Source organism: Oncorhynchus mykiss, chromosome 13 (assembly GCF_057628025.1).
Source record: "Oncorhynchus mykiss isolate SJ-2025 chromosome 13, ASM5762802v1, whole genome shotgun sequence".
NCBI classification, from domain to species: Eukaryota; Metazoa; Chordata; class Actinopteri; order Salmoniformes; family Salmonidae; genus Oncorhynchus; species Oncorhynchus mykiss.
The window spans coordinates 68,961,169-68,976,083 of record NC_143034.1 but is presented as its reverse complement, the minus strand read 5'-3'; the positions used below and the strand labels follow the sequence as shown (position 1 = coordinate 68,976,083).

The following is a 14,915-nucleotide window of genomic DNA, read 5'->3' as shown; positions in this document are numbered from 1 at the left end:
ATTTATTGACAGTTAATGTATTATTTGCTACGTGGGCTTAATTTGATCTAATAGAAGTTTTATAATGCATAAGTTGTTACGGGTGTACTGATATAAGTATGACACCTGACATCACGGCAACTTTGAGAAAAAAACACTTTATATAGGAGTTGTCTCGAGATGGCTATGCATATTCATGGCATGAGGCTAGTAGCATAGCATCTCTCTCTATTGAATACAGGCAGCTGACGTCAACAACCCTCATTGAATATTTAGAAAATTATTACAATAATGAAATATATTTACCAATCAAAAGAAAGGGATCCCATTGTTAGGGTGGAGAGACATACATTGTCAGTATACCGATAATATTTTCAGTGCTCTCACAGATGCCATAATGGGACAGATACTGTACAATGATGCGATGTCTATATAAGTCTATGGTTGCCACTGGTTGATGATGTAAATTGTAGGCGCCAGTCAATTCGCATCGACCGGGATGGCGACGAATCAACCAAAGCAAGGAAGTGAGAACGATGATTGCTCTTTTCTCCCTTTGGTTCATGACGTTATAAAATGGTAAGTCTTTAATTTGACATGTATTTCGATAGTGTGTTTATTACCGGGGAGAGTTTATGCATATATTTGTCCTGGTTTGGTAGAATGTGTTATGACGCTAACGTTAGCCAGCTTGCTAGTTACAGTTCAATAGTCTAATCTTGAGAAGCAGCAACAATTTGGTTAAATTATGTTTGTGTTTTGTAAAAAATAATATGCTTTAACCAACGTGTACTTCTTTGTCCATCTATGTCGAAAGCATGGACAAAGATAGTCAAGATGTCCATCAAGAACTGGTCAAGTTTAAGACAAGGATTCAGGAAGCGCGCGAGCAGATCGGAGCCATGCCGGGAATTGACATGAGCCTGTCGGAGCAGCAGCAAGAACTAGAGACGCTGCGGGAGCAAGTCCGCACCAAGAATCAGCTACTGCAGAAATACAAGAGTTTGTGTATGTTTGAGGTTCCCAAAGCGTCGTGAGGGATTTTTGACAGTACTAAAGAAACTAACTGAATTCAGGAGACACTTGGAGAGGAACACACATGTACTGAACATTATATATTTTTATATTTAGAGGACTGAGAAAATGACCATCCATTTGACATCGTGAGAAATGATCTTGTTTATATGGATTATTTTTGGGGATTCCATCTCTTGGCTCCGTGTTCTCATTTGCCTTTCAAATCTAACAACTCATGCAGTATAACTTGAACTCATCCCGTTTGTCAAAACCACCAGAGCACATTTTATTTCACTATAACACTACCTTCAGGCATTATCTTGTATTGTAAACTGTCCCATTTTTACTTTGTAAAAAATGTATTATCCATACTGAATTAAAATGCCCTCTCAAGTTTGTGTATGCAGTGGATGATTATTTTATGTGATGGTTTTGTTGTTGCGCTATTCAGATTGCGTGCTGCAGATTGTCAATGCAGTAGGCCTAAAATTAAACCTTTGTTTTAATTCCTTGTGACTTGTCTTTACTCAGTTTCTTAGTAAGATTGTAGCATCGGCCACATTAAGTGCGCTGTTATTTTTCATGAATTACATGTTAATAGCTTGTTGGCCTAAATGGAAACATCAATCTGCTAGCTACCATATGCCTAACTCTTCTCAGAAAGTATGTATTTCATAAATTAGGTACAGGCTACTTGTTTAGCTAATGGTATAAGTGTCACTGAAAGGGCATGGAATATGCTTGACCAATGTTCAAAAGGATGACAGACATAGGGATGGATATACGTTTCAAATTGATCATTTTATTTTCTCCATGTTTATTTTTTGTAAAAAGTAAACGATGACATAAGAATAAGCATTCATATGTGTTAAGTATGCAATTAACATTCAAGTTCAGTTCCGTGTGAAAAATAAAATGTAAACAAATGCCACCCCACAAGTGCAGGCTTCATTCTCCATTCAGTAATGTCATTTTACAGCATGTAGCTATAGTAACAAGACCACTAGAGGTTCTCTGAAGCCATATCACATTTGATCACCCTGACTCCACAGATAAATATCTGACAATGACCATGCCTTCTCGCGTGGTTTGGTCACATACACCCCTGGCTGTCACTGCGTCTTGGCGTGCTTCCTTATCCTGGACTCAGCACACTGGCATGAAGCCTGGCGGGTATCATCTCCATCGCTGTATAGAACATCTCGTAACATGTCTCCATGTGCATTGTCAAGTGAGTCCTTAGCAGATGGTGCATCTGTCTTTCTCTTTTCCCTGGCTGCAGCCAGTAGCTTTCTCTTTGATATACATTAAGTCACTTTGCACGCTTGGTCGGCGCGCAAACGGTGCCACAATCCCGTATGCCTCGCCGTCTTTGAATTTCTTATTTCTGAAAGATTTTCTTCTGCTGTTTTGCAGTACTTCGCAAAACTGTAAGGAAACTTTGCGGTGAGAGTCCGGGCTCATCTCGTTGGGCAGTTTAGCCATGGTAAAAAGAGTCTGAAACATCTGTTCGACATTAGTGTTCCGTTTTGCAGAGATCTCATAGTAGGCACACTGTTCATCACCAGCCACCAGCTTCTCAATCTCCTCATTCTGAACCTCCCGGTTAAACTCCCGGTCACACTTGTTCCCGCAGATAACTATCGGGACATCTACGTTCTCCTTGGTTTTGTTTTTCAGGCAGGACTTGGTTTCGTAAATTTGACGCTTCAGGCGCTGGACCTCTTGGAAGGAGTCTCTGTTATCCAGACTAAACACCAAGATAAAAACATCACCTAAGGAGAGAGAGATGGAAGGAACATTAATATCACAACTCAAAAGTCAATGTACTTTCCATAATGCACAGCACAAGTTTTGCGTTAAGCATAAGCATGCATTTTAGTGAAGCTAAATTGAAATATTATTCTCATAGAAAGTAATTTGCAGAATGAAGCTTAATATTAGGATTCAGTTTTACATAAAGACATTTGTCTGTTTCATTCGTTCACAGTTAAGCTTACCAGTAAGGATAGAGAGTCTCCTCATAGCGGGGAAAGGATGGTTTCCAGAGGTGTCCAGAATGTCCAACTGGTACGCATCTCCCCGAATGCTGTATAACTTCCTATGAAAGTCCTCGATTGTTGGCGTGTACTGGTCCTCGACTTTTTTATTCAGAAACCGAGAGATGATGGCCGTCTTGCCAACTTTTGTGGATCCTAGAATCACCATCCTGTGGCAGTTTTTGGCCGGGATGTTAAACTCGTTCTCGGAAGGCGATATCTTTTTAATCATAATTGCGAGCTTTGCGCACCGACAAATGTCTTTGGTAGGAGAGCGAGATGCTGAATGAAAGCTCTACTTGCTTTTGGGGGATCCTGCCTCTTTGTAAGCGCTGCTACTTTGCTGAGTTTGAAGCGAGCGGGACTGGGAATATATAGGCGACGCCGAACACACTCCTCCCCGGTGCGTCATGCAATTACGCATCGGTCTGAGGGGAGAATGCATAGATCGTATGAGAGAGAGGCTGTAGTTATGACTTTGCGCCTGTTTATACGTGAGTCTGTATCTGAGCGGACAGAGTAAACTTTTGAGAAATAAATGGGTTTAAAAACCCTGTGTAAAGTATGCGTAAAATGCAACCGTGTACTCTTTCACTTAACACCAATTTCGCAGAAACTGTTAATGAGTTAAACTTCTGCAGATTTGAATTTTTTTACTGACAATTCATCATAGTGCAGTGTTTTATAAAAAAAACTGAAAATATATAAATGCATAAAGTGTAGGTAACCTCTTTTGGTGACGGCGTAACACATAACCATGTTTACATCCACCATGCATTACAAGGATTTGCATTCAAGTAAAACACAATAAACAGGACACATACTCAAGAACATAGTGTTATTAATTTGGTGATTATGGTAATGTTGATCACTCTGTGTGCAAATAATAATATAAATAAATATTACGCAACATTTGTAATTAATTTTCATGTTTCATGTCAACATGTTTCACTGCCAATAAGAAATTAACATAGACCGTCCTTTGCCCATTTTCTGTTTCACGAGACGTTCAGTTTCTTGTACCCTGTCCTGAAAACCGTCAGCTGAGCTCGCGCAGCCCAGTGAGCCTCGTATTTCGGGCACATACTTTCTGTGTGGACCGGACGATGGCGCTACAGTATGGACATTATAGAAGTATAGACATTTTTATGGAAATGATAGAAGAAAAATGCATTTGGCTAACTATTAAAACGTTGTTGTCCCTGCAGTTGAAGACATCTCAGACCTACCAAGGTAATAAGCAAATGATGGTAGGCACAGTTGAACTGACCCAGCTACCAATAATGCATTTATTTATTTTACTTTATTTTAAAGTAAAATAATTTGAAGACAAAATATTTCACATGAGTTTGATAGACTTGAATGCAGAGAAGCTACACATGAATTGTAAGTAGGCCTACTCAAATGAGATTACAATCAATCAATCAAGTTATAGCTTGCCATGGTGAGCCTACTGAACATAAAACTAGTTATTGGTGAAATTCCCTATCTTTCTTCACACCTTAGAGTAAATCAAGGTAATTATTTTTGTCTACATTCTCAAAACAAAAGTGAAAGCGCTCTTGTTCTCTCAATCACCCCCCTCTCTCTGTGTATATTCTCTCTTTCTCTCTCGTCCATTCTCTCAACCTGTAGGCTGTGTTTACTAATGGATGTAAAAATGTGTGGATTTATGCTCCAATCATACATTTATTTATACATATAAATGTATAGGAAGACCACTTATTTTAGAAAACATTTATACAAACCTAATTTAACTAAATCATATAATCTAAGTGCTCTCCTTTGTAGAGAGGTACTTGTTCAGAAAAACATAATTCAACTTGAATACTTGACAATGAGTACCATTAGTTTATAAAGTTTTCAAGGCTCAGTGAGAAGTTTATTCAGTTCACAGACTATAACAGTTGTGAGTCTTATCCACGAAATTAGTCAATTGTGGGTAGTGATTTCACCAAATGTTAAAAATTCTGTCAAGAAGAGCTGCCACACATGTTCAATGTAATAAAAACATGTTTTCCCTTATCAAATCAAAAAAGGACTATAGTAAGTGCATATTTAGTGCCAAATAAAGTAAGGTTTGACCATAACAGGGTTGTTCATTTCCTCTTAAATCAGTCACAAATTCCCTTGTGACGGGGAATGGAAGCTTGTTGTGTGCAAGAGGCAATTGAGTCTTCACTAAGCCCCACCCCAGAATTTTGAGCAACCAGTCACAGCGCTCGTATGGAGAGCGACAGTCCTCGAGTCCGACACCTAGGACAAGCCCACCTTTAAATCGCATGAAAGCAAGAGAGGACTATAGCGAAAACGTAGTGTTTTCCTTAAAACATGTCTTTTTAAATGGCTTAATATTTTAACCATGGACCAGGATTAATTGCTACTGTGATTCCTGAAATGCATGCTTTGACTGCATGCCGACTGTGAATTTAGAGCCATTCAGCGGCTAGCTAAACTACAAACATAATTACCAGATTCCCGTGAAGTAATTTTAACGACAGTCTTCCGCAACATACTCGAGAGGTTCCTGATTAGCAAGGGGTAGTCTGTGTTTAATTTCATTGTGTATTAAAGTTTGAAATCATTGTGAGGGGATTTTGCCAGTGGTTGAATGTCAATTGAATGCAAGCTTATTTTATTTATTTATTGTTTAAACATGTCTAGCCTGTCTATCTATGGGTAGATTGAAGATTATTATTCCAATGAGAAATGTAAAGGGTAATTTCAGAATCTTGTGCCTGCACAATTTTATGCCACTTGATGGGAATTGGAAAGACACATGTTGCACGCTCTTCATATCATGCACTCGCAGAGGAGTAAGATAAGGAGAAAGAGGTAGAATGGGTGACAATGAGACCAGAATGAAATAGATGTGTCCATGTTAAGTTGTTATATATGCCTCAGTCTAACAAACTTGTTCATTTGGATCCCCTTCAGCTGGAGCAACAACTACTCTTCCTGGGGTTCACACATAATACTATACAAATGATCAATGCACACATAGACAGCAACAACATTATAGAGACAGCAACAACATTATAGAGACAGCAACAACATTATAGAGACAGCAACAACATTATAGAGACAGCAACAACATTATACAGACAGCAACAACATTGTAATCTATTCTGGTAGGAATTGATGGTATTTACAGTCTTACATCACCGTATCAGTCATGTCTTTTGTAAATGAACAAATCTTTTCTTCATCCTTGAAAATGCAAGATGTTGTTTTTGCATCAAAATAGTTTGACAGCTACCAGACTGAAATAGTTTGTGTTGCTAATTAGCTGTCGCTGAGGAGGAAGGTACATTGCTTGATTTGACATGTGTCTTCGAGTGCAACTCAGTATCATCCACTGGGGTACAGTTGGATGCCAATTTTCCATTAATTATGCAAATCAATTCTCCCTGGAGTACTTGTTCCACACACAGCCAGGCATTAAATGTTCTTCCACATGTCTTGTTAGTGGAGATACCCCAGCCTACGAAAAAGTCTGTCTGTCTCTCTCTGTGTCTGTCTGTCTGTCTGTCTGTCTGTCTGTCTGTCTGTCTGTCTGTCTGTCTGTCTGTCTTACATAAGTATTCAGACCCTTTACTCAGTACTTTGTTGAAGCACCTTTGGCAGCGATTACAGCCTGAATTCTTCATGGGTATGAGGCTACAAGCTTGGCACACCTGTATTTGGGGAGTTTCTCCCATTCTTCTCTGCATATCTTCTCAATATTCTCTGTAGATCATCAGACCAGAGAATCTTGTTTCTCAAGGTCTGAGTGTCCTTTAGGTGCCTTTTGGCAAATTCCAAGTGGACTGTCATGTGCCTTTTACTGAAGAGTTGCTTCTGTCTGGCCACTCTACCATAAAGGCCTGATTGTTGGAGTGCTGCATAGGTGGTTGTCCTTCTGGAATGTTCTCCCATCTCCACAGAGAAACTATGGAGCTCTGTCAGAGTGACCATCGGGTTCTTGTTCTCCTCCCTGACCAAGGCCCTTCTCCCCCGATTGTTAGTGTGGCTGGGTGGCCAGCTCTAGAAAGTGTCTTGGTGGTTCCAAACTTCTTCCAAGAATGATGGAGGCCACTGAGTTCTTGGGGACCTTCAATACTGCAGACATTTTTTAGTACCCATCCCCAGATCTGTGCCTCAACACAATCCTGTCTCGGAACGCTACGGACAATTCCTTTGACCTCATGGCTTGGTTTTTGCTCTGACATGCAACGCCAACTGTGGGACCCTATATAGACAGGTGTATTCCTTTCCAAATCATGTCCAATTAATTGTATTTAGCACAGGTGGACTCCAATTAAGTTGTAGAAACATCTCAAGGATGATCAATGGAAACAGGATGCACCTGAGCTCAATTTCGAGTCTCATAGCAATGGGTCTGAATACTTACATAAGGTATCCGTTTTTTTTTTTTTTTATACATTTGCAAAAATATCTAAAAACCTGTTTTCGCTTTGTCGTTATGCGGTATTGTGTGTAGATTGATAAGGAAATATTTGAATTGAATCATTTTAGAATAAGGCTGTAACGTACGAAAATGTGGAAAAGTGAAGGGTTTTAAATACACTCCGATTGCACTGTACAAAAGTATGTGGACGACCCTTAAAATGAGTGGATTCTGACATTTCAGCCACACCCGTTGCTGACAGATATGCGCACAGCCATGCAATCTTCATAGACAAACATGGCAGTGGAATGGCCTTACTGAAGAGCTCAGTGACTTTCAACGTGGCACTGTCGTAGGTCAGTTCATCAAATTTATGCCCCGCTAGAGCTTCCCCGGTCAACTGTAAGTGCTGTTATTGTGAAGTTGAAATGTCTAGGAGTAACAACGTCTCAACCAGGAAGTGGTAGACCACACAAGCTCACAGAACGGGACCGCTGAGTGATGAGGCGCGTAGCAGGTCTGTCATTGGTTGCAATACTCACTACCAAGTTACAAACTGCCTCTGGAAGCAACGTCAGCATATGCACTGTTCCTCGGGAGTTCAATGAAATGGGTTTCCATGGCTGAGCAGCCGCACACAAGCCTAAGATCACCATGCACCATGCCAAGCGTCGGCTGGAGAGCTGTAAAGCTCGCCGCCATTGGACTCTGGAGTAGTGGAAATGCGTTCTCTGGAGTGATGAATCACGCTACAGCATGCAATGACATTCAAGACGCTTCTGTGCTTCCAGCATGACAATGCTCCCGTGCACAAAGCGAGGTCCATAAAAAAATGGTTTGTCGATATCAGTGTGGAAGAACTTGACTGGCCTGCATGGAGCTCTGGCATCAACCCCATCGCACCTTTGGGATGAATTGGAATGCGGACTGTGAGCCAGCCCTAATCGCCCAACATCAGTGACCGACCTCACTAATGCTCTTGTGGCTGAATGGAAGCAAGTCCCCCCTGCAGCAATGTTCCAACATCTAGTGGAAATCCTTCCCAGGAGAGTTGAGGCAGTTATAGCAGCAAAAAGGGGACCAATTTCATATTAATGCCCATGATTCTGGAATGAGATGTTCGACAAGCAGGTGTCCACGTACTTTTAGTCATGTAGTGTAATTGTGCAAGTTTAAAACACGGTGTTGATACAAAATGCTTGGTTCACTCAAGTAAAACATTGCATTGCATTGGGTAGAGTAAGGTCACATTGCACACAAAGACATTACAGATCCCAATAACTGATTTGTGCCACACAAACATGCCTTGCAGGTGATATGTCTAGCAGCATTTCCCCACATTTCTGTTTAACAGGACCTACATGTCGACTGAGAAGACAGCTGAACTTTCCACACTCTTCTAGGGAGGAGCAGCTCAGCTTCTATCTGCCGACTTTGGCAAGTATCTTGCTGTTTTACTAATAACAGAGCATGTATGTCACAAATAGATACAATTGATTTGCACCCGGAACTCTCAAAACATCGTAGAAGTGAAATAACCATGCATATCTTTCGTAATGAACATTTATATTGCACATGAATCCATAAGTAACACACAGTGTTGGTGTAACCCTGCACATGAAAAGAAGTGTAGTGAGACCACCAGACCACCACCATTGTCTGCTCATCGTGTGAGTCCTGACTGCATCTTTTCTTCTCTGCATCCTTCTCATCTTCCTGGGGACTGAGGTGACTGGTGACTGACAGGCCATGCTGGAGGTCACTCCCATTTACTTTCCAGACAAATAGGAATGCTTTCTTATAATTTACTTTGTTTCAATCTGATATCATGGTAATTATGCATGAAATATCTGTCTTCTACTCAGGGTTGTCGCAAGGGCCGGCTCAGAAGCGGTGTGCAAATGGGTTTTTTCGAGCCAAGGAGTTTGAGAAGTTTTGCTACCGTTTCGACTCTACTTTGAAGACAAGGAAGGAAGCACAGGCAAATCCACTTTTATTTGTGAAGGTGTGAACAGCCCTATCTGTTTTCTATGGTCACACTTCTGTTCTGTCTTGCCCCGAATCCACCTGTAGAGGAGAAGGACATTCTCCTCTACAGGTGGAACAGGCTACGATGACATCAGCTGTTCTGACCAGGGTACCACCTTTTCTCTCTGCCAGATCGTTACTGGACACAGAGGGTACTACTATCGCAGTTTTGAGTTGACATCTTGAAAGGTGATGTAATGGTTACAGATACATAAAAATGGCCTTTTAATGAATTTAATCGGAATTGTCGCTATAGTATTATGGAAACAAGCTTTAAGCTACAGTACCAAACATTTAGATACATACAAAACAATTATACTCAATACATAAAGGACAAATTGTTATATCTGAAATATCTATGTGGAATTGTTGTGTTCTGTAACATCCCTCAGTGCCTCCTTGCCAATGTCTTCTTTTAATAAAAACCTGCTGCAACATCCTGTCTCAGCATGATGTCACGTTCTGACCTTAGTTCCTTTATTATGTCTTTGTGTTAGTTTGGTCAGGGCGTGAGTTGGGGCGGGTAGTCTATGTTCTTTTTCTTTGTTGTATTTCTGTGTTTGGCCTGGTATGGTTCTCAATCAGAGGCAGCTGTCGATCGGTGTCTCTGATTGAGAATCATACTTAGGTAGCCTGTTTTCCCCATGTTGGTTGTGGGTGATTATTTTCCCTGTCTGTGTTTGGCCTGGTATGGTTCTCAATCAGAGGCAGCTGTCGATCGGTGTCTCTGATTGAGAATCATACTTAGGTAGCCTGTTTTCCCCATGTTGGTTGTGGGTGATTATTTTCCCTGTCTGTGTTTGGCCTGGTATGGTTCTCAATCAGAGGCAGCTGTCGATCGGTGTCTCTGATTGAGAATCATACTTAGGTAGCCTGTTTTCCCCATGTTGGTTGTGGGTGATTATTTTCCCTGTCTGTGTTTGGTCTGGTATGGTTCTCAATCAGAGGCAGCTGTCGATCGGTGTCTCTGATTGAGAATCATACTTAGGTAGCCTGTTTTCCCCATGTTGGTTGTGGGTGATTATTTTCCCTGTCTGTGTTTGGCCTGGTATGGTTCTCAATCAGAGGCAGCTGTCGATCGGTGTCTCTGATTGAGAATCATACTTAGGTAGCCTGTTTTCCCCATGTTGGTTGTGGGTGATTATTTTCCCTGTCTGTGTTTGGCCTGGTATGGTTCTCAATCAGAGGCAGCTGTCGATCGGTGTCTCTGATTGAGAATCATACTTAGGTAGCCTGTTTTCCCCATGTTGGTTGTGGGTGATTATTTTCCCTGTCTGTGTTTGGCCTGGTATGGTTCTCAATCAGAGGCAGCTGTCGATCGGTGTCTCTGATTGAGAATCATACTTAGGTAGCCTGTTTTCCCCATGTTGGTTGTGGGTGATTATTTTCCCTGTCTGTGTTTGGCCTGGTATGGTTCTCAATCAGAGGCAGCTGTCGATCGGTGTCTCTGATTGAGAATCATACTTAGGTAGCCTGTTTTCCCCATGTTGGTTGTGGGTGATTATTTTCCCTGTCTGTGTTTGGCCAGGTATGGTTCTCAATCAGAGGCAGCTGTCGATCGTCATCTCTGATTGAGAATCATACTTAGGTAGCCTGTTTTCCCCATGTTGGTTGTGGGTGATTATTTTCCCTGTCTGTGTTTGGCCTGGTATGGTTCTCAATCAGAGGCAGCTGTCGATCGTCATCTCTGATTGAGAATCATACTTAGGTAGCCTGTTTTCCCCATGTTGGTTGTGGGTGATTATTTTCCCTGTCTGTGTTTGGCCTGATATGGTTCTCAATCAGAGGCAGCTGTCGATCGGTGTCTGATTGAGAATCATACTTAGGTAGCCTGTTTTCCCCATGTTGGTTGTGGGTGATTATTTTCCCTGTCTGTGTTTGGTCTGGTATGGTTCTCAATCAGAGGCAGCTGTCGATCGGTGTCTCTGATTGAGAATCATACTTAGGTAGCCTGTTTTCCCCATGTTGGTTGTGGGTGATTATTTTCCCTGTCTGTGTTTGGCCTGGTATGGTTCTCAATCAGAGGCAGCTGTCGATCGTTGTCTCTGATTGAGAATCATACTTAGGTAGCCTGTTTTCCCCATGTTGGTTGTTGGTGATTATTTTCCCTGTCTGTGTTTGGCCTGGTATGGTTCTCAATCAGAGGCAGCTGTCGATCGTTGTCTCTGATTGAGAATCATACTTAGGTAGCCTGTTTTCCCCATTTTGGTTGTGGGTATGTATTTTCTGTTTAGTGGTTTTCGTCACCTTACAAGACTGTTCGTTTGTTGTTTTGTTCAGTGTTCAATTATTTTATCAAGATAATGGACACTTACCACGCTGCACATTGGTCCTCCTCTCTTTCTCCAGACGACAACCGTTACACATGATCACTTTATACCACTATAAAATGAATAGGGTCTGGATATCATTCACTTCAAGCAGAAGCACTTATTCATTATACTTTTCTGCGTCTGACCTCAGATGATAAAAATCCTTTCCATTTCTCACTTAGACAGTGAGCCGAGGACACTTTGTTAATTGAGTGTCTTAGACAGTGAGCCGAGGACACTTTGTTAATTGAGTGTCTTAGACAGTGAGCCGAGGACACTTTTATTTTCAAACCCTATTTTGAGTGTTTGTGAAAGTGATTCAGTAGTTCATATGGTCTTTGGATGAAAACTGTGTCAGAGCTGACTGGCTTGGTTTGGGAAGATATGATGTCACATTATTGATGTAACCCATATTAATGTAATGATCTTGGTTGTTTATGGTGTGCACCTAGAAAGCCAGTTGAATCCAGTTCATGGAGTAAAGATCTATTACTACCCTGTTTTATGTTTCAGACAACACTCTTCACTGACCCATCAAACTGAGAGAGAGTGACGTGAGTTAAGGGTAGGGTCATATGTTGAGGACCGAAGAGTCATATCGTTTATCACTGGAATCCAAGAATTGTATCATGTTTGTTTTTTTAGATTAGTTCTCTTTTTTACAGATATGGGTAAAGGGTACATTGTTTTATTTGTCTTTTTTACAGATATGGGTAAAGGGTACATTGTTATATTTGTCTTTTTTACAGATATGGGTAAAGGGTACATTGTTTAATTTGTCTTTTTTACAGATATGGGTAAAGGGTACATTGTTTAATTTGTCTTTTTTACAGATATGGGTAAAGGGTACATTGTTTAATTTGTCTTTTTTACAGATATGGGTAAAGGGTACATTGTTTTATTTGTCTTTTTTACAGATATGGGTAAAGGGTACATTGTTTAATTTGTCTTTTTTACAGATATGGGTAAAGGGTACATTGTTTAATTTGTCTTTTTTACAGATATGGGTAAAGGGTACATTGTTTAATTTGTCTTTTTTACAGATATGGGGTAAAGGGTACATTGTTTTATTTGTATTTATTTTACCAGTATTTAAATTGGCATGCTCATGTTTTATTGCTATTCACATTTCATATTTGTGTGGATAGGCCAATGGAATTTAAACTGCATTTTTATACATATTTTTCCTTTTCAACATTTGTATCAATGTATCCTTGTGTGCCCATTTGTTTTCTTACAGGTTCTACTATAAACACAACCAAAATGCCCAGGTCCTGAAGGGTACCTGTCTATTTTTAGCTCTATAATTCAACTGACTCTGTAATCAGAATAAAATGAGAGTAAATAGACTGGGACGCAGGACTGACTCATTGGCTGAGTCTTAGAGGACTAACAATAACTGAGTGTGTTATGGGGAAAGAGAGAGAATGCCAGAGAGAAATGTTCAGAGTGACTCATAAGCCAATCATGCCTACGGTAAATGTGACATGTGCGGAATGCCCACCCCTGCCAGCACCCATCAAAGCAGAGACAAATTCAGTTCTGAACGTGTCAAATGCAAAGCAGCTGATATCAGACTCTTTCTCTTTTCACCTGTGGGTTGCTGCCAGTCTCTGTGTGTGAAACACTTGTGTGTGTGGGCTGAGAGAGACAGAGAAAGTTCAGTGGAGTCTCCCTAGGCCCAGATGCAGAGAGGATGTTCTTCCTAACAAACATTTTCATAAATGTACACTAAGTGTACAAAACATTAGGAACACCTGCTCTTTCCATGTCATAGACTGACCAGGTGAAAGCTGTGATCGCTTATTGATTTCACCTATTGAATCCACTTCAATCAGTGTAGATGAAGGGGAGGAGACAGGTTAAAGAATGATTTTTAAGCCTTGAGTCAATTGAGACATGGATTATGTATGTGTGCCATTCAGAGGGTGAATGGGCAAGACACAACATTTAAATAACTTTGAATGGGAGATGGTAGTAAATGCCAGGCGCACCGGTTTGAGTGTGTCAAGAACTGCAATGCTGCTGTTTTTTTTTACGCTCAACAGTTTCCCATCTGTGTCGAGAATGGTTCACCACCCAAACAACATCCAGCCAACTTGACACAACTGTGGGAAGCATTGGAGTCACCATTGGTCAGGATCCTAATATTGAGTTGCACTCCCTTTAACCCTCAGAGCAGCTTCAACTCGTCGGGGCCTGGACTCTACCAGGTGTCAACAGCCTTCCACAGGGATGCTGGCCCATGTGGACTCTACCAGGTGTCAACAGCCTTCCACAGGGATGCTGGCCCATGTTGACTCTACCAGGTGTCAACAGCCTTCCACAGGGATGCTGGCCCATGTTGACTCTACCAGGTGTCAACAGCCTTCCACAGGGATGCTGGCCCATGTTGACTCTACCAGGTGTCAACAGCCTTCCACAGGGATGCTGGCCCATGTTGACTCTACCAGGTGTCATCAGCCTTCCACAGGGATGCTGGCCCATGTTGACTCTACCAGGTGTCAACAGCCTTCCACAGGGATGCTGGCCCATGTTGACTCTACCAGGTGTCAACAGCCTTCCACAGGGATGCTGGCCCATGTTGACTCTACCAGGTGTCATCAGCCTTCCACAGGGATGCTGGCCCATGTTGACTCCAATGCTTCCCACAGTCGTGTCAAGTTGGTTGGATGTCCTTTGGGTGATGGACCATTCTTGATACTCACGTTCTCAGCGTCACCATCCTGCCTCTATCCTCTATCTTGTTACCTGTGTTCAGGTGTGTGGGCCACGCCCATTAAATGATCTTAATGAGTTCTTGTTTCCGTTGAAATGAGGGCTGGCTGTCTGTCTGACTAGACAAAAATGTTCTGCTTTGTATGAGTAAAAAAATAAACATAGCATGCTACAGTAGCTCCATCCTGGTGGCACAGTGGACCAATTCCATGGATAAAGAACAGAAGATCACAGGTTGGAATCTCACTGACGTCTTGCCACAAAAACAAGTGTTTGGATGGTTAATGCCTAAGCAGATGAATTGGTGCTTTGAGTTGAAAACAGATAACCCAAACTACATGATCAGTGTTATTAATAGTGGTATTGAAACATTCAGTGAACGTTTTAGAATTTCCTTTCTCAGATCGTTAATAAAACTTCCCAGGAACATTT

General features: G+C 41.4%; 2 protein-coding genes across 2 annotated transcripts; one reads left to right on the top strand and one right to left on the bottom strand.

The window, feature by feature from the left end:
• Nucleotides 1–424: 424 nt before the first annotated feature.
• Nucleotides 425–1,502, top strand: med9 (mediator complex subunit 9). The gene is made up of 2 exons (XM_021558843.3): nt 425–558; nt 797–1,502. Exons 1-2 carry the CDS (start codon nt 479–481, stop codon nt 1,014–1,016), a joined length of 300 nt encoding a protein of 99 aa, XP_021414518.2. The 5' UTR covers nt 425–478; the 3' UTR covers nt 1,017–1,502.
• A 276-nt stretch (nt 1,503–1,778) lies between these two features.
• On the bottom strand, nt 1,779–3,453 carry LOC110486969 (dexamethasone-induced Ras-related protein 1). The gene is made up of 2 exons (XM_021558840.3): nt 2,997–3,453; nt 1,779–2,771 (listed from the first exon to the last, which is right to left on the bottom strand). Exons 1-2 carry the CDS (start codon nt 3,265–3,267, stop codon nt 2,236–2,238), a joined length of 807 nt encoding a protein of 268 aa, XP_021414515.1. The 5' UTR covers nt 3,268–3,453; the 3' UTR covers nt 1,779–2,235.
• Nucleotides 3,454–14,915: the final 11,462 nt, after the last annotated feature.